Raw genomic sequence first — 24,148 nt, forward strand, 5'->3', positions numbered from 1 at the left:
CCCTGGAATGTACCCCTAAAGCCCTGCTCAAATCTGTTGATCCCTAAAAAAGTCTTTTTAAAGCCTATTAAAATCAAATCTAAATTTATTGCACTAACTAAAATTATAGGATTTAGCTGAAATTCATCGCTAGTGTCCCTGGGGTTAAACGGCACACCACAGTCAATGTATGACTGAAATGCTTCCTATCCAGGATTTGATGTCATCTCCGGTAAATGTTACTGGCAGAGATGTAGCCATTAGAGAGGCTACCCTCCGTGGCTGGAGATAGGCAAAAGTGGGAAATTTAGAGCAAACCAAATGTTTAAACAACTAAAGATGAAGGTATGGTTGAGAAACTTGTACCCAAACTGTATATCCATGTGGGTTTGGGACCTTGTCCCTCAGCATGGCACTTGGGCAAGCATCTGCTACCAAAGTCTTGTGAGAGGATTTGGTGGATGGAAACTGAAAGAAGCCCATCTGTGCATATGTGTGTATGTGTACCATAGTCTAGACATCACATGATGGTTGTAAATGCTCATCATCATCACACAAGCTGTGTTTTTTGTTTCCAGAGTTCCGTGAAAAACATGCCTGAGCCATGAGGAATGTTACCATACTTGGGGAACTGGTGAGAATTGGTGACCAGAAGGGCAACTGGCTGCACAAAATCTGCTCCAAGAAATTCTATCTGACCCCTATTTGCGTGGGTCAGACGAAATGAACTCATCCAGACCCAACATTGGGGGAGACAGACACAGAGAAAATACATCCAAGTCAAATTCTAAACAACAGTAGAAAAAATAAAACAACGATTAACATAGAAAGAAAATAGTAAAAAGAAATAAATAAAACGAAACTCACTTTGATTATGATTTGTATGATTCTTTGACTTGGCCATGTTGTGGAACTAGAAGTCTGGAAATAAAAAGATATGAAAACAGCCTGAATAAACACCATAAATACATAGTTTATTAAACATATATTTCGAATATGTGTGAGCCATAGGGCAAACGATAGAACCCTGCTGCTGCTAGCTAGCTAAGTTCCCTCCTTTATACACAAAGTTAAATACACTTTTTGGCTCGGTTGAGGAAACTGAAAACAAGCACCAGTAGAGGTTCAAGTAGTCACAATAAATATAGATTTGGATTACTACTAATCCAAATCTGGGGAGAGAGGCAGGAGGGAACCAACTCCACTTCAACCTACACACGAAAAATCAGAAGCCCAAAAGAAAACCATTTCTAGTTATAACTAATTCATTAACTCTTCATTATCATCATCATTATTATTATTACTATTATTAATTTCAACAGGAGTTTATTTAAATATTTCTCTTCAAATACTATCCAAGATAAAAATGGTTTTTTAAAATTGCTATCATTGTTATTTTAACCCTTTCGTTACCAACCCGGCTGAAACCGGCTCAAGCTCCGAGTACAAATGTTTTGTTTTCATAAGTTTTGAATTAAAATCTTCAGCCAAACCTTAGTTATAATTTATGTTCCAATCACTAGCTTAATGATAAGTTATTTTGCTAAATTCTTTGTTATATTTAAAGTAACTGAAAGAAACACAGAGCATCTCAAAATAAATACAGTAACGAAAGGGTTAAAATGTGTGGAACCTGTTCTGGTGAAATATTTCATTACTTTTGAGAGAAAAAGCAACTGCCATCAGCCCACCCCACCCCAACTGATGAAAGATAGCAATGAAATAGGTTCTCACCAATGCTGCTATATGTAGCAGACAAATAATGCGAGAATGTTAATAGAAGCCTAATGAGAAAGATACAATAATATTAATGAGGTTTTCAATAATTAGGTGCCCAGTATAATAATAATGTAGTTTTTTTGTTTTTTTTTGTATTCTAAGATTATGGTTGAAAATCAGCCTCACCAGTTTTATTTCTTTAAAATATTTTACCAGCCTCAAAATCCAAACAGAAGCATCTAATTTACCACCTTGTAGAGAAGCAGCAGTTCTTCTAAGAGAGAAAAACCAAAAAGGAAGAAAGGAACCATAATGGAATAGGCTGGTCTATCAGTTTTGTCAGCAGCCAAGTGCGTGGGATAACTCCTACCACCCCCTACAGCAACCAAATGGAATAATCTGCTAAGTCTACAAGAAGAAGCAACAACGGTGGGTGTGCTTCAGATACAAGGAAGTCATTGATTGTAAAAGACTAGAACAATGTTACTGTGCCAAAGTGAAGACTAACATGGCACGAGATGATCCACTCACACACATTCAGCCGGACACGAAAGACATTGAGAAACAGAATCTGTCCAGTGCTACCAGTTCCTTGCTTCCCAGTGAAACAGAATTGGTTCTTACTTATATCTCAGTTACTCTTATAGGAATTATCATCATTGCAGGCACCACAGGTAAGTCTTCAGTTTTTAATATTCTTTAACAAAACTTGGTCACAATAAATTTTATTTTACAGTGCTCAAACATACAGAAGCCTAACTTTTTAACAATGCTACAAAAGCCAGTCCCAGCAATTTCTATTTCGTTGTGCTTCATTAAAACCAGACTTTGTACTTAGTATTCTACTCCAAACTTCTAGATTCGACTCCTCTGCAGATCTCAATGTTTCACTCAACTTTTACCGAAACTCTTTTGATAGCATTTTTCTGTTGAAAAGCATTGCTTTTGCCTCAATTCATTTGGGAAAATAAAGAATTTAAACTGGAGTTACATTAACCTTTTAGTGTTTAAACCGACTGGACCCAAATATTCTACACATTTTATGCTCAAACTGGCCAGAACCAGCATCTCACACCTACCCTGCAATGTCATTCTAAAAATAAGCAAATTACATCTTTCCTATTTTGAAGCTACAAAATCATATCAGATAAATTTTTTTAAATGTGAATAAATAAGGATTACTTTTGACAAATTATTCTGAACGCTAAAGGGTTAATAGCTTTGATAGGCTATTAAATTATTAATGACTATTCTTGTTCACAAATTGTTACCAAATCTAAGTGTGTATGTGCGTGCGCTTGTGCACATGTATGTATGTGTGTATCAACTTACTGAAAACAATGAAGCACTTAGCGATGGTGGAAGCATGACAGTTAGAGGAATAAAACTCATCAATATTTATTTGACTGGGATTTTAAGTTTAGTCTTTCATTGCTGCTGAAGGTAAAACATGCAGTCCCAACTTGTCTATCCCAACAGAGAGAAAGACATATACTTAAATACACACACACACAACAGTGATCCTAAATTACTTGCATGTTCCTCACAAACGAATGAGACAGTAAAATAATAAGCAGGCCAAAACTGATGCTTCCCAAATCAATCCATTATTATTATTATCATCATCATTGAAGTAGCAAGTGGGCAGAATTGTTAGAATTCCAGGCAAAATGCTTGGCAGCACTTTAATCCATCTTTACGTTCTGAGTTCAAATTCCACTGAAGTCAACTTTGCCTTTCGTCTTTCACAGTTGATTTGTTTCTCATTATTTAAAAACATATTCTAAAATTTATGCAAAAATTTAACCACGATCAATGCAAACGGTTTCAAATTTTGGCACAAGGCCAGCAATTTAGGAGGAGGAAGGGCAAGTTGATTACATCGACCTGAAAAGATTTAAGGGCAAAGTGGACCTTGGTGGCATTTTGCATCGAACTCAGAGATGTAAACAACATGAAATTACCCAGCTTGCTGCCTTAGCCAAGATTAATAATAATAATAATATAATAATAATAATAATAAGAGCAAGTGAAAACGTACACTCAACTCTGGTTTACTAACATCTAAGCCTTGACAATGACACTTTTTATATTACTAAGAACCAAAACTTAATGTGGGGGGGGGGGTAAATTTTGATGCTTGAAATTGTTTTTTATTAAAATGCAATGATTGATTCCGTCTCTTTGCTGACTTTATTGATGAACAGATGGAATTATAAACAGTCATCATTAATTGTTGGTAATAACTGGTAATTAAAAGGTGTTAACCAACATTCGTATTTAGAAGAATATTGCAGACATTATTTAATATTGGGTTGATGGCAGCAAAAAATAATATTAATAGATCAAACAGTGGAATATAGTTTATTTTTGTAAGGAAGAAGAAATCTGGTCTTCAGAGAGAAAAATGTGTGTAAAAGGGCATAAAAATGTAAATTTAAAGAGAGAGAAGACGCATAGAAGAAGCAAACTGATACAAGAATTAAAGCAATGCCAGAAGCAATACTAGAATATTTGGTATTTATGGTGGCAATCACAGGTGTTGGTATTATTAAGTCGGGCCCCAAAGCAATATGTAAAACTTTTACTGTAATCAAATGACACAAAACTGAATTTATAGAAAGCTATCTTCATTACACTTATGATGGTGAAATAAAATTAAACTTTATTGAAAGGTAGAATTGTAAGGAGAAAGTGGTAGTAGAGAGGAAGGAATTAGAGAGCCAGAAGGGCACAAAAGTAGGGAATATGTGTATATACAGGAAAGGAGGCATATAAACACAGGTGTTACTTAAACCAGAGAATAATATTGGAGTATCAACACACACACATGTATATAACACATTTCCAGCTGTCAATCATATAAAAAGATAAAGTCAGATTTGTGATTTAAAAGCAATATTTTTTTTAGGCTTGCATGCCACTGAAATTTTTTGTGTGTATGAATGAGAGAGAAAGAGAATGAATGTGAATACATGTGAATGTTTAACACACCCATCATGGACAATCTGTGGGGCTTGCTTAATGGCAGACCCAAATGTAAAAATTACTCCAATATTTTTATAAATGCAGCCTGTCTGATAGTGAGCCATGTCTCATGTGGCTTGCTTCTTGAGAAAGGCTGGCCATGCCAGATTTACACCATCAACCCCTGATGTAGGAATTATAGAAGATGCCATTGTAATATGTTTAGCAGAGGCCCTCATTTTCCTGGTCTGATTAATGATTTCTGACACTTTAGTTTACTAACTAAAATGGTGAAAGGTAGAATTGGTCTCAGCAAGATTTCGACCAAGAGCATGGAGCATTGAAACAAATAACACAGCATTTTCTATGCAATGCTTTAACTGTATGCGTGTGAGCTTTTCATCCTTCAGGGGTTGTTAAATTACATCTTAAGTTTTTCACTGCATCTTCTCTATGTCTCTCTCACCCACAATGGTGAAAGGATGAGCGACTGAATTAAAATGGCTAACTGCTGTTTTAAAAAAAAAAAAAATCGTGGAGGTGGTGGTTGCACAAACACTTATCTAAATAACAGGTTCTCACACACAAACAAGAGAATTCTTATACAGAAATATAATCCAAATGTTCAGTGGGATGGAATTCAGCTTTGGGACCAAATGTGCTGTTGCAGATGAGGGCATGAGTCTAATGAGAACACTTAAAAAGGGTTGGGTTGTAATAATATAAAGATTTCAAGACTAGAAAGGGATAAATAAGGAATAGAAGCTGCAAGACAAAAGGGAAAAGAATGGCAGTTCTCTGCGATAACTGCAGGAATTCACTGGAGTGTGGAGTTGGCTAATTTCTATTTAGCCAACATGGTTATGTGGTTGGAAAGTTAACTTCTGAACCTTGTGATATCAAGGTTCAGTTCCACTGCATGGAACTTTGGGCAAATATCTTCTACTGTAGACATGAGCCAGTTAGAATCCTCTGAGTTGATTTGATAGATGGAAACAGAAGCAGCTTTTCATATATAATGTATGTGCATGTTTGTGTTTCTCTCATGTTCACCAGTTTGAAAACAGCTTTCTGTCAATGTCACCATAAAACAATATCTAAGCTTACCGACATGTCTTGGCCCAATTGTATGATCTTTATTTAAACCCCCTAAAATAGTATTGTTTATAGTTCTGCCATATAAAGCAAGTCTAGGATGTTAGTTATTCAATAGACTGAGAGATTACTACCTCAAATGGAAGCAAGTGGCCAGAGAAAAACTCTGCCCAACATACTCTCACGGAACCCATTCAAGCATGGAAAAGTTGAACAATGATAAAGAAACAATCAAAACTTTTGAAGAAAATTCAAACTAAATCTGCCAACTAAAACCCTTCTCATACAATAATTATATAAACCCTCTATTAATTACATTTACTAAATATAGATGATGGTAATGATGAGGAGAAACTCCAGTTGTATGACTGATCATAGAAATATTTACTTCTATCAATGCTAGGTGTATGAGAAACCTTTGAAGTGATAATCCCCACTAATCTGAAAGGAGAAAAAAAAAACAAAAAAAAAACCCCAATTCCTATCTTGACTGACTCATATCAACAGCAACCACAGCTTCTAAATTGAAAGCTAAAGAGATAAGTAAATACTTACTAAGATAACCATGGATGCTGACTCTGAAATCACCAGAAAAACCCTAACATCTAAAGAAAAGTTGGTTTTAATGTTGAGCCTTAACAACAGCTGGCACCACCTAAGTCTTAAGAGCAGGAATAACTAAAGAGTGCGGAAATTGTTTGAAACAGGCCCAAGAATATTGCCGTATTGATTAAATGTTATTAATGGGGATGGGGGCAGGGGATTAGTTTTCATTGGTTTTAAATAGATAAGACAGAAATTATCTAGCGTAAGTTTATAATGCTCAAGAAAGATTTGAAATTAGCAGATTAGTTGATAAATTTATTTTAAGTAATATTAACATTATTGATGTGTGATTATACGTTGAAACACAATTTAATTGAAAATGAAGCTACCTGAGATAACAAGATAGATCAAAGAGATTCCAATGAAATTACTCAAGAACAACAAAATAACTACAGCATCATCATCATTTAACGTCCGCTTTCCATGCTAGCATGGGTTGGACGTATGACTGCACCAGGCTTCTGCCAGATCAAGATTGAAGCCTGGTGCAGCCATCTGGTTTGCCAGCCCTCAGTCATATGTCCAACCCATGCTAGCATGGAAAGCTGGCGTTGTAATAATGGCGGTGATGATGCCATAGAAAGACCTATTTGGCATTTTCTATGGAAAACACAGTCTTTACACACACAGAAAGATGTTGGACGGTGACTAGCATTGATTCCTACATCTCGTCATTAGTTTTGATCAGGTGTCACAATGAAAACATGCCCTGTACAGTCTGTGAGGTAGTTGATAAATAAACAAAGGAGAAGGGCAAGAGGAACATTTAGTCTCGTCTTATCAAGGACTTGACATCCTCTCTGGTGTTGCTGCCACGGGAAATATAATATAGTGAAAACTGGTAGGGGTTAGGGTACTGAATCAAAGAAACTAAACCAAAAATATAACAGGATACGATTGTTCCAGTGGGGGTACAAAAACAGTGAGTCCCCAAAAGACTTACTCAAGACTGTCATGATCTGCTTCACACAAGGCAGAATGGAAAACACACATAAATTGAAGTTCTTTACTTTCCAAAATCAAATAGAAGTTGAATATCAACATGGCTATTATCATTGTTTTTTTTTTTATTTTCACAGGAAACATACTGGTTATTCTGGCTGTGAAAACCTCCAAGAAATTACAGACTCCTTCCAATATTTTTATTGTCAATCTCAGTGTGGTGAACCTAGTGTTTGACTTGGGTGTGTTACCATTCCATGCTTACACCAATATTCACCATGCAGCCGGAATAAGCCCGTTACTATGCAGACTTGTTGCACTTGTTGACTATGCATTAACAGGTAAGGAATTAGAAATTTAACAATACTTATTTCAATTTCTCAACAAGGAAAAACAAATTTAATGAGATTCAGTTTACTACCACAAGGGCCAACTTTTCTTTTAATCCTTTTGAAAATAGGACTGAAACTGAACTAAACTATTCCCTAAATGTCAATTAGAAACCATTACAATCCAAATTACCGACTGAATCAGTCGAAAATGTTTCTGTCTTATCGAGACGTAGTTTATGAAAGAAAGGAAAGAATAATCTTTATTTCCACTAGGTTATTGAAAACAGATGCTAGAACATGCAGGACAATAGGAAAATGCGGCAGCAATAAGGAGAGATGTTAATTAATGAAGTGAAATGTACCCACCACTGTGGAGGGTGTGGGGGGACACCAGATATTTTTCACTGTTCAATTTCACTAAATTACAGGGGTAGGTAGGATTGTGTGGTTTGCTTCTTAACCCCAGGGGCTTTGGGTGTGGCCCTACAGTAGAATGACATCCACCAAAGCCTCAGGAGTGATAATGACAGATGGAAACTATATGGAAGCCCATTGCAAGTGTGTGCATTGTGTGAAAGTCAACTCAGTGTTAACATGAGCACTGCTTAAGTGGAAAACAGAGACACTGGCTCTCCAGTAAACAAAAGATCCTTAAGTAAAGCAGGAGAACAAGACAACCAGTGAAATGAAATAATGTCTTATTTCAAAAACAAGGAGTGGTGACTGGAAGGGCATCCAGCCATAAAAAACCTTGTCTGGTTAAAGTTTCATCTAACCCATAGCAACATAGAATAAGACATTTAAAAAAATCATGTTAATAGCCAATCAGTTTTTAATTAGATCTATCATTGGCTCCCAGCAACATTAACACTAGACAAATCAGTGAAAAGACAATCGCTTGATTGGACATCAAAATCTGACCAACTATGTTGAATCTGAACCCTTGTATACCTTGACATCTCTTATTGAAAATGAATGAATCTCATGTCTTAATCTTGATTTTAATCCTTATGGAACGAATATAGTTGTTAGCCAGTCATTTATAGAATCATCATCGTTTAACGTCCGTTTTCCATGCTGACATGGGTTGGACGGCTCGACTGGGCTCCAGCTGGATGCTCTTCTTAACGCCAACCACTCTGAAAGTGTAGTGGGTGTTTTTTACATGCCACCAGCACAGGGGCCAGAGGGGGCTGGCAACGACCACGATCAGTTGGCGCTTTTTACATGCCACCAACACAGAAGCCAGTCAAGGCAGCGCTGGCATCGACCACGTTCGTACAGTGTTTTTTTACGTGCCATCAGCATGGGGATCACAACTACAATTTCCATTTGATTTTGATGTACTTGACTCAATAGGTCTCCTCAAGCATGGCACGTCGCCCTAAGAATACAGTCACTATAAAAATATATTTGATAATTAGTTATAAAACACATAAGTACTTTAATACTTTCATTTATTAAATTGAAATAAAAATTAATTTACTTGGGTTAAAAATCCATGTAAACTATTGCTATAACCTTCAGAATATTGATAGCACTAAAGAAGTTGGTACCTGAAAGTATATCTGCTAATATTATATTATATATATATCTGCTAATATCTGGAAAAAACTATACAATTACTTCAGAAATGTAACCCCTGACTTCTTTCAGTTTTCCATTTTTGTCTCTGTCTTAATCTCTGCCAAAACAACCCCCACCTGACTTCAATTTTAATTTGTATCATCTTGGATTCATATACCGGATCTGATTTTGCAGGGGGAAATTACTAAATATAATTTTTCATACTAATTACAAAAATAACCAGTTTCTTTCGAAATAATGAATATCATCATAATCAAAAATAAATACTGCAAGGGAAACTTGTCTCCAAAAACAAACGACAAGTGTGAGAACTGTGACTTACAGGATCAGAAACTGCTATATCTGATTGGATGAATTTCAAAAATTGTTCCATTTTTATACGTCTGTAATGTCTTTATCGTTAATTTCTCCAATAAATGGATATGATTTTCGTAATTAACAAATGAAAAATTTCACGGGTAAAAATTTCCAAAAATTGAAATTAGTAAACGAAACTGAAAAGGTCCATTATGAAAGTTGTTGGGGCTCAGTCTATAAATTAAGGTTTATAAAATGATAAATTCAAAATAAAACTTGATGTCCTAATTTTTACAAGAGATGACTAACTGTCAATTTCATTTCTTTGCAGGTACAACCATTATGACAATCATTTTAATTGCTTATAACCGTTACAAACTTGTGGGCAACTACCACAAATACATGGACCATTTCAACCAAATCAACATTGCAGCCATGTTAAGTATTGCATGGCTGTTACCATTGCTGTGTCTGCTGCCGCCATTATTACAAGTTTGGGGAAAATTTGGTTACGTGGAGAGACTAGCAACATGCAATCTATTTGAGGACAAACAATATTTCAAAGACATTTTATTGTTACTACGCACCCTCATGCCAAGCATAATAATCATCTACTTTTACATAGGGATCTACCAGGCATCCAAAGCTCGCCACCTAAGACTGCCTTCTTTAAAGGATTCCATTACTTCACAACAGCGAGAACGAAATGAGAAACGCATGACCAAGATGATGTTAACCATCATCTCCCTTTTTATTTTGTTTTATTTCCCCTGTACAATTACTGCTATAATAGATCTCTATTATATCCTTTCAAAACCTCACCACCTATTTTGTAGGTTGTGTATTTATTTCGGAAGTGCTGTAAACCCTGTCATCTATGGCTTGACGAATTCACAATTCAGTCATGCATACAAAAAGCTCATCAGCTGCAGACTTAAGATCAACCATAACATTCCACCCATCACTGTAATCCACCTGAGCACCCTCATCACAAAACCCTCCACACAACAACCACAAGTCACTTTGCTGTCCACTCTGCCAAAAAAAACAGACACAAACCTATCAAATAACGAATTACATCAAACGTTATGCTAATACAACCAAATTAGGTGAACAGACTTTAATCAAAATATCAGCAGATGTATGTTATTTTAATAAATTAATCTAATTAAATCATTAGTCTTGGCTTTCACTCCTTCATACCAATGATTTCGTTCATTTTTGGCAGATTTGTTTCCATTTTAAAACCTACATACAATGTATGTAACTGCACTATAAATATATTTATCACCCAGTGGGAGAGAGAGAAATCAGTTTTTTAAACCAATATACATTCCCATACACCCTCCAAAAGACATATAAAAAAAAGGGGGGGGGGGCTGCAGTTTCAGGCCATCTGACCATTACCACCACAAAACCTAAGGAAATTTCCAGAATGGATTGTTTGTAAACCAGTGTTAATAAGCTAAAAGTCACCACTACGCAAAATAATTACTGCTACCAGGAAATTATCAAAATGACATTGCATCAAAGAGTAAAAATAGAATTCAAGGCCCAGTGTCCAGCTTTTACTCAAACTCCACAAATGACCAACACTCACAATCTATATTACTTACATCTAAGTCATTGATTAATTTCCATATTTTCAAGCCAAAACTGTGGCCTCCTGTTGCATCTATGTCACCAGCACACCTCCTAACCTTCATATACACATGTCTATGCAAGATTTTTGTTGTTGCTGTTCACTTACAGAACTTCTGTTTATCATTATACTGCAATTTATTGCCCCTTTTTTTTTAATTGTTATTATTTCATTAGTAATTAAAGCGTCTAAATCACTGATTAAAAAATGTTCTTACTACACCTTCACTCCTACCATCATCAGTTAACATCCATTTTCCATGCTGGCATGGGTTGGACGGTTTGATAGGAGTTGGCCAGGCATGTCTGTTTTGGCATGGTGTCTATGGCTGGATGCCCTTCCTAATGCCAACCACTTTACAGAGAGTAAAAAGGGTGCTTTTACACAGCATCAGCACCCACGAGTCTGCAAGACTAGAAATGCTCAGCTGGAGAGGGATGCAGGGGACACCACCAGAAGCCTCACTCTACTGTCATCCCCTCTGCCCACACCCCAATGTCTGAAGATCCTTTTTCACCACTTTGTCCCACATCTTGATCTTCAAGTAAAGTTCTAAATCCTACATCTTCACACACCAAACAGCTGGTCATTTTGCAAAAAGGAGACATCACCACCCAACCAGTGTTAATATGAAAATGCAACATACACCCATTGCACAACGACATCAGAATGATGGCCTTGGGTGTGCATACTGTGTATAGAAAAGAGACACTTAAAATGCAATCAGTTCCTGAATCAAGAAATGGGTTACCAAACACTGATTTGTCACAGTTGAGGGAACAGGAAGATGATGAAAATGAGAAGTTTAGTAGTGTATGATACAGACATATACAGGGACAGATGTTTATAGAGATACAGAAATGTATATGTATGTATGTATATATATATATATATATATATATATATATATATATATATATATATATATATATATATAAAGAGAGAGGCAGGCAGTTAAGGATAAATTCAACTGTGTTTAATTCCATTGCTAATTCAGGAACCAAATAATGAAAAGTTACACTTATAGTTAGTGTAATATGTAGTAATTGGTACAGATGAAGGTGTGTGGTAAAAAAGTTTACTTTAGAACATGGTTGGGGGTTCTAACACACTGCAGGAATCCCATCAACCAAGTATTCCAAGTGAAACTTGGTAGACTTTAACCGATATACGAGGGTGAGTCAAAAAGTAATGCTATTCTGTTTAGGACAGGTATAATTACCAACACAGGGAAATGTATCATACATCAAAATGAAGTTGGTCCTGTGGTGGATCATATCCCTACTTCTCAACATAGTCACTGTTTCTCACAATAGCAATGTTCCACCTTTGAATGAGAGCATGTATCCCTGCCCTGTAATATTCTGTTGACAGTTCTTTGAGCCACTTCTTCACTACAGTTTTCATTTCTTCGTCACTGGAATTAATGTTTGCCTCTCAAACCTTCTTCCGTGGTACCGAAGAGATGATAGTCTGAAGGCACTAAATATGGTGGAGGTAGTGAAGAAGTGGCTCAAAGAACAGTTAGCAGAATATTACAGGGCAGGGATACATGCTTTCATTCAAAGGTAGAACATTGCTATTGAGAGAAACGGTGACCATGTTGAGAAGTAGGATTTTGTTGACCCAAGGATATAGCAGAAGACACCTGCCCGAGGTGCCACACATTAGGACTGAACCCAGAACCATGGGGTTGGGAAGCAAGCTCCTTACCACACAGCCACGCCTGCACAGATATAAATAGGCGGCAAGCTGGCAGAAATGTCAGCATGCCGGGCAAAATGCTTAGCAGTATTTTGTCTGTTTTCACATTCGGAGCTCAAATTCCACCAAGGTCGAATTTGCCTTTCATCCTTTCAAGGTCAATAAATTAAGTACCAGTTGCGTACTGGAATCAATCTAATCGATGCTCCCCCTCCCCAAAAACTTCAGAACTTGTGCCTAGAGCAGAAAAGTGTGTATATATATATCATTTCACATTTGTTTTCCATACTGGCATGGGTTGGGTGATTTGATAGGGGTTAATAAGCCAGAGAGCTGCGTCAGGACCCAATTGTTTGTTTGGCATGGTTTCTACAGCTGTATACCCTTCCTAAAACCAACTTTAGAAAGTGTGTAGGGTGTTTTTTACGTGGCACCCTGGGCAAGCGTCTTCTACTATAGCCCCAGGCTGACCAAAACCGTATGAGTGGAACTGAAAAGACAGAAAGTGAAAAAGGCCTTCATACAGGTGCGTATCTCCTTTTCTTTGACACCATGATCACCTTCATGCAGGGAATGTCCATTCCTAATCTTACATGAAAACATATTTGGTCATGGGGAAATATTACATTCCTTGGAAAAAGGTGAGGGTTAACAACAGGTTTTCTGGCCAGAGAAAATCTCCCTTGACAAATTCCATCCGACCCATGCAAGCAAGGGAAAAGTGGACATTAAAACGACACACAAGCAGAGATCTTTAACAGTGAATCAGTGCGCAGTTGACTTCAGATGAATCCCCCAGCACCATAAGGCGTAAGGGGCCATCAGAATCGATCGTCATTTCTCATCATATTCACTGTAAAACATTCAGAAAACCATTCCAATATAGTTTATCTAAAGACCTTACAGACAGTTCCACCAGGTACCGTCGACTCTAGATAACAGGAAGATAAGAATCTAAAGAAATCAGATTCAGAAAGGCAAATGGCTAATTGATAAAAACAGTTCTTTAATTAAAAATCAACATATTTAAGATTTTTTTTAATTATTCACATGAAAGGAGATCATCTTCCCCAATGTGTCTGTACTTAATTGTTGAATTATTATTATTATTATTATTATTATTATTATTAATAGACACATCTGTGGTGTCTGTTAACCCTTTTGTTATTATATTTCTGTTGAAATACACTGACTTGGTTTCGATTTTGGAAATAAAGATTTTACTAGGTTGAGGAAAAAGTTTGAGTGAACTGAATGAATACACACCACAAAATATATATATATAAAGCATTATTTTAACAAGGCACAAAAAAATTTTCCCCCAAACTAATAGTAAAATAACTGTCTTTAAGCTGTTTGGAACTTTTCTGAAAGTTGTTATTTAGATATTTTTTAAAGCAGAAAGTTTGTGCCACAGAACAAGCAACAACTTCAAGCAAGTTGATTTTTTAAGAGGGGTGATAAAAGAGATACTCTACGATTTATGTTGTGTGGTAAGAAGTTTGCTACTCAACTACATTGTTCTGGGTTCGGTCCCACTGTGCAGCACCTTGGGGAAGTACCTTTCTTACAGCCTAGGCCAACCAAGCCTTCAGAGTGGATTTGACTGAGGGAAACTGAAATAAGTTTGTCATTTATACATGGCTGTCTTTGTCCCCCACCAACACTTGACAGTGTTGGTTTGTTTACGTCCTTGTAAATTAACAGCAAGAGAGACTGACAGGAATAAGTACAAAGCTTTAAAAAAGTTGAGTTCCGAGGTCGATTTGTCTAAACCCTTCAAGGCAGAACCCCGGGATGGCTACTGTCCAATGACTGAGACAAGATAAAAGCATACACCAGTCGTGTTTTCAAATAAACACGCGCACACAGTATGTTGTGAGGGAATAACCTCCTTCATGATGGAAGCAAGAAATTTCTCAAATTTCCTGTTCAATTGCAGAACGAGAAAAGAAAGCCCTTCTAAGGGATAATGGTCAGAGGCCCTCACAGGGAAAGGGGAGATAATTCATTGAATTTATCGACAAATTTGGATTGATCAGAGTTTGAAAGGAAAGGGAGATAACTAGACAGGTCTTGGTCTAATTAGACAACATAACCAGGCCAGCGATGAATGTATTTATTGGTCCACCAATATTATTTCTCAAGAGTTCGTTTATTAATTGTGCTGAGAGAGACAGAGAATAGCAATGACTTTAGCCCTCGCAAGGTACCAGACAAACCCAAAGTGCTGGCGCCACTATAAAACTCACCCAGGACACCTTGTAAGGAAAAATAACCAGCCATAGAAATCATGCCAAAAATAAAACGGAGTGAGGCCCTGCTCATGCCATGATGGAAAGTGGACACGAACTGAGGTCTTCTCCATTCTATATAAATAAATGCAGCAACATGACTTTTGGAATAAAAAAAAGAAAGACGAACACCGAGACTAGAATAATTGATATCAAGGGCATCTGAGCATAAAATGAAAGGTGGGGTGGATGCACAATCAGTGTGTTTAAACAGATACACACTAAGGTAGGCATTGTGTCCAAATACACAAGTCTATGCAGTGGCGCATGGCTTGGTGTTCGACTCGTCATAAGATTGTGGTTTCAATTCCCGGATCAGACGATGCAGTTTTCCTGAGTTTCGTTTTATGCTGCCCCACTCGACTTCGCTGGTGAAAATGAGTAACCCCACAACGAAACGGTGTCCCACCCAAGAAGGAGCACACACACACACACATATATATATATATATATAATATACATATATATATTCAGATGAATATGGTACTTAAGTCAAAGGCACCAGAATTTTGTATGGTATTATCCATATAAATCAAATGGGGTGATTATAATCAAAATAAGCAACAAGTATATCCGAGGTAGAGTAGTACAATTGTTTCAGGCTAGTGTTTAATAAAATGAAGTAGCATGAAACAATTGTACTACTCTACCCTGGATATACTTGTTGCTTATTTTGATTATATATATATATATATATATATATATATACGATGTTCCTTATGGAGTAATGCGGACAAATCATACAAGTAGATGCACACTTGTATACTTGCTTGTGTTCAGGTATATAGTATATACACACATGCACTTGTATTTAAATACATACACACACACACACTTGTGTTAAGCAGAAGTGCACTTGCAGTTTTTAAATATAATCCCAGCACTGAATGATGACTAAGAGAGGCCACAATCAGAGATAAGCAATCACAAAATAAATAGCTGCAGCAGCTTGAGGCTTAATGTATTTCGGTGAAATTACAGGAGTTAAAAATAAAACCGTATCAGAATATAGAAAGGAAGATGTGCATGGGTGTGTATGTGTGGCTGAAGATAAAATGTTGGTATAGCTGAGCGGTACCTGGTGCAGCCCTCAGGCTTGCCAGCCTCCCGTCAAACCATGCCAACATGGAGAATGTATGATGGTGATGATTTAGATATGCTACATTAATTCTGTATCTACATCCCGGCTAAACTATTAAAGAAAGCTAACGAAAAGAGCAGAAAGATTAATTGTAAACAAGCAACACCTGAGACAGATGCTGCAAATAATACCATCAAACCCTGCTCTGGGGACCTGAATATAATTTCCATACCAGTAATTTGGATCAGTGGTTCTCAACCAATTTTTTTCTTTTAATCTATGGACCCCTCTGATTTCCATTCTACTCCAATATACCCCCATAGCCATTCGATTTTTTAAAAAATCCTATTATATTCTTAGAATATTATTAGGCGGTGAGCTGGCAGAATCGTTAACATGCTTGACGAAATGCTTAGCAGCATCTCACCAACTGCTACGTTCTGAGTTCAAATTCCACCTCGGTCAACTTTGCCTTTGATCCTTTCATGGTCGATAAAGTACCAGTTACACACTAGTCCCTTCCCTCAAAATTTCACGCCTTGTGCCTTTAATAGAGAAAATTATTAGGAATTGTAGAAAATAAAATTAAAATATTTTGTATATTGTAAAAGTTATAAGCAATTCATTGCAAATAAATTTTAACAAAATCTTACATGAGCCCCCACCACCACCACCACTTAGAGCCATATGGACCCTGGTGGAGACCCAGTTTTAGATGGTTGAATAGGACCCAATGGGTCAAAAGATCACATATTGCTCCAGTTTCAGTTTTGGCAAGAATTCTTAACCACAGGCATATGGCGTAGTTGTTAAGAGCGCAGGCCACTAACCCCAAGATTACAAGTTTGATTTTCGGCAGTGAACTGAATAACACCGAAAAATACCTTAGAAATGAGAACCCGGGTTCGAAATTTCGCCAAGACACCTGATGGAGGCTGGAGGGTATATCAGCCAAAACGTGTTAATAACAAACAAGCTGAGGACAAATGAAAATACTCTGAGATTTCTGTTGTTGCCTTTCCTAATGCCAACCATTCTACAGACTACTGGGTACTTTTTAACAGGCACCAACATTAGAAAAGTCACTTTGTAGCTGCAAAGACTGAAGAGCCCAATATAAAATATGAGGAACGGCTTTTGTTACAAGGGTGTTAATGGAGGGACCGAAAGACGTCCAAAGAAAAGAGTAATAGAAGGGTAAAGTTTAGAGAGATTTAGTGATAGGGGTAGTGGGGTGGGTTTAGTAGAAACTTAAGCACAACCTCACATTACATATGGAAGGAGATAAAAATGATGATAACAAGGAACAAGAGTGTGTCAAGATAAGGTGAAGAACAGAGAGCAGCAACAGGGGGTGGATGTAGATGCTAGGAATGATGAAAAGAGGTCTATAGCAAGTGGAGCATGATGTGGGCCATACATGTAATTACACCAGAGTCCATCACAACCACTTTGCTTGCACAAGGGGACAGATCCTCAACAGTGAATCAGTGCGCAGTTGACTACAAATGAATCCCCCTCCACCAAAGTGTAAGGGGCCATCAGAATCGATCGTCATTTCTCATCATATTCACTGTCAAGAATTCCAAAGAGACAGTGAAATTCTATCTGCAACCAGTCACTGATGTACAAGCCGTCACAAAAGAAACTAAATCTATCGAGGTGTATTTAATGCAGTTGCATCGGTGTCCACACACAAACTCCAATCAAGTCAAAGCTAAATAATATTAAAATACTGTCACAAGATCACAACAAAGGTTAGTCTTTTACAGGATTTAAGCCTTTTGTTACCATATTCCTGTTGAGATGCTCTGTGTTTCTTTCAATTAATTTTAAATATAACAAAGAATTTAGTATAAAAACTTGGTTATTATTCAGCTAGTGTTAGGAACATAAATTGTGACTAAGGTTTGGTGGAAGATTTTAATTCAAAACTTATTGTAAAGAAGACATTTGTACTCGGAACTAGAGCCGGGTTGGTATGGCCAAGATTGAGTATTACCCTCAATATACACCTCAGGACATATTTTAGTTGCAGTCATATCAACCTCTATTTCAAATCAAGATACTACATATGTGTATGTGCGTGTGTACCAGAAGATTAGAGCTACATCATGGGTTAGCAACCATTACATCAGCCTATGCCCCTCAGCCGGGGCTACCTGATGGACAGAATGACCGATTTTATGACACCCTCTTGCAGACTACCTCATTGACGATTTGGCTAGTGACGTCAATGAACATGTTGGACAACATGCAGGGGCCTTCCATGGCATACATGGAGGCTACGGTTTTGGTTCTTGCAATGAGGAGGGAACCAGGCTGCTTGAGTTCTGCAATGCAAATGATCTTATGGTTTGCAATATTAACTTCAGGAAACCTGCCAGTCACCTACCATTCTGGCAGACACACTAGCCAAATTGACTACATCCTCGCTGGAAAAAGGGAAAGATGGCTGCTAATAAATGCCAAAACCTTCTCAGGCGAAGAATGTATCCCACAACATAGACTAGTAGATAGCGACTTCAGGATCAGGGCTAAATGGATGCCCAGAAGACGACCAGCACGGAGAAGGGTCTGGAAACGTAAGGATCCTGTGAATGGACAGAAATTTAGAGACATATTAATCGAAGCCTTTGACGAAATAGAAGGGAATATAGCATCACATGATGTGGAAGACAACTGGAGGTTTCTACAGGACAACCTGCTGAGGGCCAATGACCAGATCTGTGGATGGTGCAAAGTCCCCTCTTGACCCAGTGACACAACATAAACTTGAGATCAGTTCAAATATGCAGCAGATACATATTTGAACCTGTAAAGGCTCTTTCGTTTTAGACAAAATGTTAGAACACCATAGCCCAGAAAGCCTAGCTTTTCTATATAAGAACTCAGTAAATATTTACCGTGGTCATTACCAGTGCCACCAGACTGGTCCTGTGCCGGTGGCACATAAAAAGCACCCACTACACTCTCGGAGTGGTTGGCATTAGGAAGGGCATCCAGCTGTAGAAACTTTACCAGATCAGATTGGAGTCTGGTGCAGCTTCCTGGCTTATCAGTCCTCATTCAAACCGTCCAACCCATGCCAGCATGGAAAGTGGATGTTAAACGATGAAGATTGCATGCTTAGGCTGCTAGACTGGAACAAACAGGTGTCTGAGTGCATAGTGCAGAGACTGAACTCCTTTATTTGTCAAAAATTGAGATTGGAGATTTAATGTAGAGTTTTTCTCACCACATCAAAGGAGCTTTCAACATATACTACATGATCTTTATGTATCCATGTGGTAGGAAGTCTTTGCCTCCAAACCCCATGGTTTCAAGATCAGGGCAAGTGTCTTCTACTTTGGCCCTGAGTTAACTACAGCCTTGAGTGGATTTGAAAGGTAGAAACCGAAAGAAGTCTATCATATATGCATGTGTGTGCGTTACTCTTTGTCTTGACATTTTGCAATGGCTGTAAACGAGTGTCACCGTCCTGCAAATGGTGGGTTTCCAATCTCCTGTGAAAAACATGTCTGATTATGGGGAAGTATCAGGTAAGGGTTGGCTACAGGAAGGACATCCAGCCATACAGAATCTATCTCAACAAATTTCATTCAGCCCATGCACTTCAATTAAGCATCAATTTTACAGGTTCTTTAATCTTGTTTTTTTTTTAAATCCTCACAAATTTACCCCCATCATCCTCTGAAGACACAATTTCATGATTGCATCAGTCATAGGGAATTTGAGGGATCAATAACTGACTGCCTTTCCTGCCACCAACCCTTAGTTTCCAAGCAAGGTAATATTACACCCATGATCAGGTATGTTTTTCACATAAAGCTGGAAATGGACAACCTCACTTGTATGACGGTGACGCTCGTTTACAACCATTGCTCGCGTGACTTTTAGACAAGGGTACACAAACACAAATGGCAAGCTTGTTTCCGTCAACCAAATCCACTCCCAATTCGTTGGTCAGCCAAGGTCTATAGAAGACCATTTGCCTAAGGGGCCATGCGGTGTGTTTACCAAACAGCTATGCCTGCGTCTGCTTGTGTGTGTATATTCCACACACACACAAGATTGTCTGTGCCATTCTCTCTCTTTGATCTGAATCTCTACAAAAGAAATAATGGTGCTCCTTTGACTGAAACACAAACGTAGAAACAGAGTTTCGAGACAAGATTTGATTTCAAATAATCTTAAGCCTACCACTAACGAAAGATAAAAGATAGTTAAAAGAGAATACAATTGCATTAATGTTTAAAGTTTAAAATAATACCAGAAGTGAACACCCTTATAAATCATGAGCAGTTCCTGATGGGGGATGTATCCCCACGCTGGATTTGATTGTTTGCAACTTCAAAACTGAGGGGAATATTTCTTTCAAGTGCATCCCACCACGCCGCGTGGGGGGCTGCACTTGTAAAAATTTACCAATATAATACTGTCCCTGGACAATTATAATTTCACGGCAGATTGGAAACTGTTTGTAAACAGTAACGCAAAAATACAACGGTCTTCCTTCAGTTTCCGTCCACCAAATTCACTTACAAACCAGGTCTCTATAGACACTCGCTTAAGGTGCCACAAAGAGGGACTGAACGTGTAACCATGTGGTTGAGAAACCAGCTTCTCAACTACGGAGCCACGTATTAATAACTACCACACTACCAGGTGGATATAAACAGGATACTAATCGTAATTACAATCTCTCATTTATTAACTAATGGTACTACTTGAGAACAGTGGTCCCGGTGCGCGCACTCGCGTATCCGCGCTAGCTAGTCATGACTAATCGGATCCTTACTTTGTGCAAAAAGTTATTTATTTTGTGTTTTATTTACTTTGCTAAGTAGTCGTTGTAGGATCGACTAGTCACGAGTAGCTAGCGCGGATGCGAGCGCCGGGACCACTGTTCTCAAGTAGTACACGGGATATTATTCGTAATTACAATCTGTCATTTATTAACTAATTGCATTAATTTTAATTCCGAACTTTCGTCGTTAATCATACAGATTTACGATTAACATCTATAAAATTAAATGTTAATTAAACTTAGCTAATTAAATAACTACACAAGTAAACATACAAAATAAAAAATTTGAATCATAAGTATCATTTCTAAAGTCAAAAATATTTAATAAGGAATAACTTAAAATTAAGGAACAACTTTCAAGCAAACTGGGACACGACACGATTGCGAAATGAAATATTTATGGTTTTAATAAATAATCGCCTAGATTTAAACTATCGTTCGGTTAAAATAAAAACTGCTTTGTAAGAGGCTCTCTAATCTCAAATTTACAACTTTATGAGAGAAATAATTAAACAAAAATTCAACGTGGGACGAAGTAACACGTGAAACATTTGGAGAAATACTTATCACAATATGCTCGGATTTAAATATCAATTTTCGAAAGAAATAAACGATTGAAAATGTTCGAAACTGAAGGTATACTTAGACTGAAGAATACGTTGACTAACTGAAACGTTTTTACTACATGGAATAACAGAATAACATCGATGGAGATGGATTTTCAGAAACATGTCAGCTTACCTTCTTCACAATTCTACAGCGATGGCGGAAAAGGGGGAAATAAACAGAGTGACAGGAAGAAGAGAAAGAGTTACCTCAAGGGAGGTAATAGATAATTCTAGGTGTCTACACACGCACACACACTCTATCTATCTATCTATCTATCTATCTATATATATATATATATATATAAAATATTAGAAAAAAACATCTTTTATCAATTCAAAATGAATAATTAAATTACAACATCTAGAAAATATATATTATAATGTGTGGAATTTGATTTAGTATTTCTAAATTGAATTCTTTTTCCTTATAAGTCTGGATTTTATTTCCTCAAATAATAATTTTATATATATATGTATATTCTTTTATTCTTTTACTTGTTTCAGTCATTTGACTGCAGCCATGCTGGAGCACCGCCAAGAAGGGTTTTTAATCAATCAAATCAATCCTAGGACTTATTTTTTAAGCCCAGTAGTTATTCTATCGGTTGCTTTTGCTGAACTGCTAGATTACGGGGACATAAACACATTAATATTGGTTGTCAAGTGATGGGAACACATACACACACACACACACAAATCTTTGAGCGCAGATCCAGGGCCTCCCGAGACCGACAAATTCCTACTATTATATATATGTACGGCGGGCTTCTTTCAGTTTCCGCCTGCTAAATCTACTCCTAAGGCTTTTGTCGGCCCGGGGCTATAGTAGAAGACACTTGCCCAATGTGGGACAGAATCCGGAACCTTGTGGGTCGGAAGCAAGTTCCTTATCATACAGCCATATTATAAAGATGTGCTTTGATTGCAGCTGTTTTGATCTGAGAATGAATTATGAAACAAAAACGGTTGCAGCATGGAATACATCCGTTAGCCACTCAAAATCACACAAAGACTGTTAACTTCACTTATATAAATCAACATCCATTTTCCATGCTGGTATGGGTTGGTCAGTTTGACCAGAGCTGACAAGCAGGAGAGCTGCCCCAGGTTCCAGTCTGATTTGGCTTGACCTCTGTGGCTGGATGCCCTTCCAAATGCCAACCACCTTACAGAGTGTGATGGGTGTTTTTTATGTGGCACCGGCATAGGACTCTTACAGGTAGAACCCCTTCATCTAGGCATTAGCACTTTTGCTGTGGTGGACAGGTCTTCTTGTATACTGCAAAGCACCAGATAACCTTTATAACGCCCAGTGTCCTGAGATTAGCTTTTAACCCTTTTGTTACTGTATTTATTTCGAGATGCTTTGTGTTTCTTTCAATTACTTTAAATGTAACAAAGAATTTAGTTAAAAGAAACTTAGTTATCTTTAAGGTAGTGTTAGGAACATAAATTGTACTAAAGTTTGGTGGAAGATTTTAATTCAAAACTTATGAAAACAAGACATTTGTACTGCAGAGCCAGAGGCGGTTTCAGTCGGGTTGGCATCAAAAGGGGTTAATGCTTTGTCCTATGTCTTGGGTTTCCCACTTCCACTAGTTCAGTCCACTTTAAGTCACTGGCACTTCTTTATGCAGCTTTTTATGTGCCACTGGTGCGGGAACCAGTCAGGCGGCACTGGCATCGGTCATGTTCGGATGGTGCTTTTTACGTGCTATCAGCACAGGAGCCAGTCAGGGCAGGGATGGGGTTAGGGGTGGCATCGACCAATTTCAGATGCTGTTTTTTATGTGCCACCAGCATAGGGAGCCAGTCAAGTGGCACTGGCAAAGATCCACGTATGAATGGTGCTTATTGCATGACAGCCAGTCAGGCAGCACTGGCAACGTCCACAACTACGATTTCCATTTTTTATTTTTGAATTAGAAAGGAAATTCCAAACATGGAAACTTAACCTAGAACAGAGAGGTCTTAAATTAAACTTAGCAAAGACAAAGGTTTTTAGTAATTGAGGTATCTTCAGGGAAATGGCCTTGCTCAATATACAGAAAAGAGGTGGGTATAAACTCTATACATAATAACTCACTGTAAGTTATGGACACACAAGAGATGTTGTGGAATCACAGGCAGGGTATCCAAAAATATAATCTCCATATGTACAGCAAAAGTATATCAGAGCGCACTGAAATATTGTGTTGTCCAGAAGTTTTGTGCGATTTATAGTGGCTTACCTTTCGACTTATTTTAGAACATGGTTGAGTCCATAAAATAGATTTGACTACACCTCCATTTAGAGAGCCAGTTTAAGCTATCTTTTCATGGAAGAAGTTTATGTTCCTATAACCTGTGTTAATTCTGTAACCCTTTAAAATGGAAGATAAGAAAGTTCATTTTCGGACATTGATGCTTTGGGAACCAGACAAAAATTGCTGCAGCTCGGCTGGGATGGTTACCCAACCCTCCATATTCCCCAGATATTGCTCCT

The 24,148-nt window shown here is 37.6% G+C and overlaps 2 protein-coding genes across 2 annotated transcripts in view; one reads left to right on the forward strand and one right to left on the reverse strand.

The window, feature by feature from the left end:
* Nucleotides 1-21,897, reverse strand: part of LOC115210835 (60S ribosomal protein L29-1) — a 34,908-nt gene extending 13,011 nt beyond the window's left edge. Inside the window, exons 1-2 of the mRNA XM_029779584.2 lie at nucleotides 21,797-21,897; nucleotides 847-900 (exon numbers count right to left, since the gene is read on the reverse strand). Coding sequence (XP_029635444.1) covers nucleotides 847-883 — 37 coding nt within the window. The 5' untranslated portion in view covers nucleotides 884-900; nucleotides 21,797-21,897. The remainder of the gene's footprint in view (nucleotides 1-846; nucleotides 901-21,796) is intronic.
* LOC115210834 (G-protein coupled receptor moody-like) lies at nucleotides 1,920-10,697 on the forward strand. Its single transcript, XM_029779583.2, has 3 exons — nucleotides 1,920-2,372; nucleotides 7,446-7,649; nucleotides 9,856-10,697. The coding sequence occupies exons 1-3, from the start codon at nucleotides 2,207-2,209 to the stop codon at nucleotides 10,617-10,619; spliced, it is 1,134 nt and encodes a 377-aa protein (XP_029635443.1). The 5' UTR covers nucleotides 1,920-2,206; the 3' UTR covers nucleotides 10,620-10,697.
* Nucleotides 21,898-24,148: the final 2,251 nt, after the last annotated feature.

The sequence above is a fragment of the Octopus sinensis genome, linkage group LG4 (assembly GCF_006345805.1).
Source record: "Octopus sinensis linkage group LG4, ASM634580v1, whole genome shotgun sequence".
In the NCBI taxonomy this organism is placed as follows: Eukaryota; Metazoa; Mollusca; class Cephalopoda; order Octopoda; family Octopodidae; genus Octopus; species Octopus sinensis.

What these genes read in the sequence shown, in the direction of transcription:
- LOC115210834 (XM_029779583.2), top strand. Translation starts at nt 2,207, where the DNA reads ATGGCACGAGATGATCCACTCACACACATTCAGCCGGACACGAAAGAC. An exon ending in CATCATTGCAGGCACCACAG is followed by an intron (nt 2,373 to 7,445) that starts GTAAGTCTTCAG and finishes TTATTTTCACAG; the next exon opens with GAAACATACTGGTTATTCTG. An exon ending in TGTTGACTATGCATTAACAG is followed by an intron (nt 7,650 to 9,855) that starts GTAAGGAATTAG and finishes ATTTCTTTGCAG; the next exon opens with GTACAACCATTATGACAATC.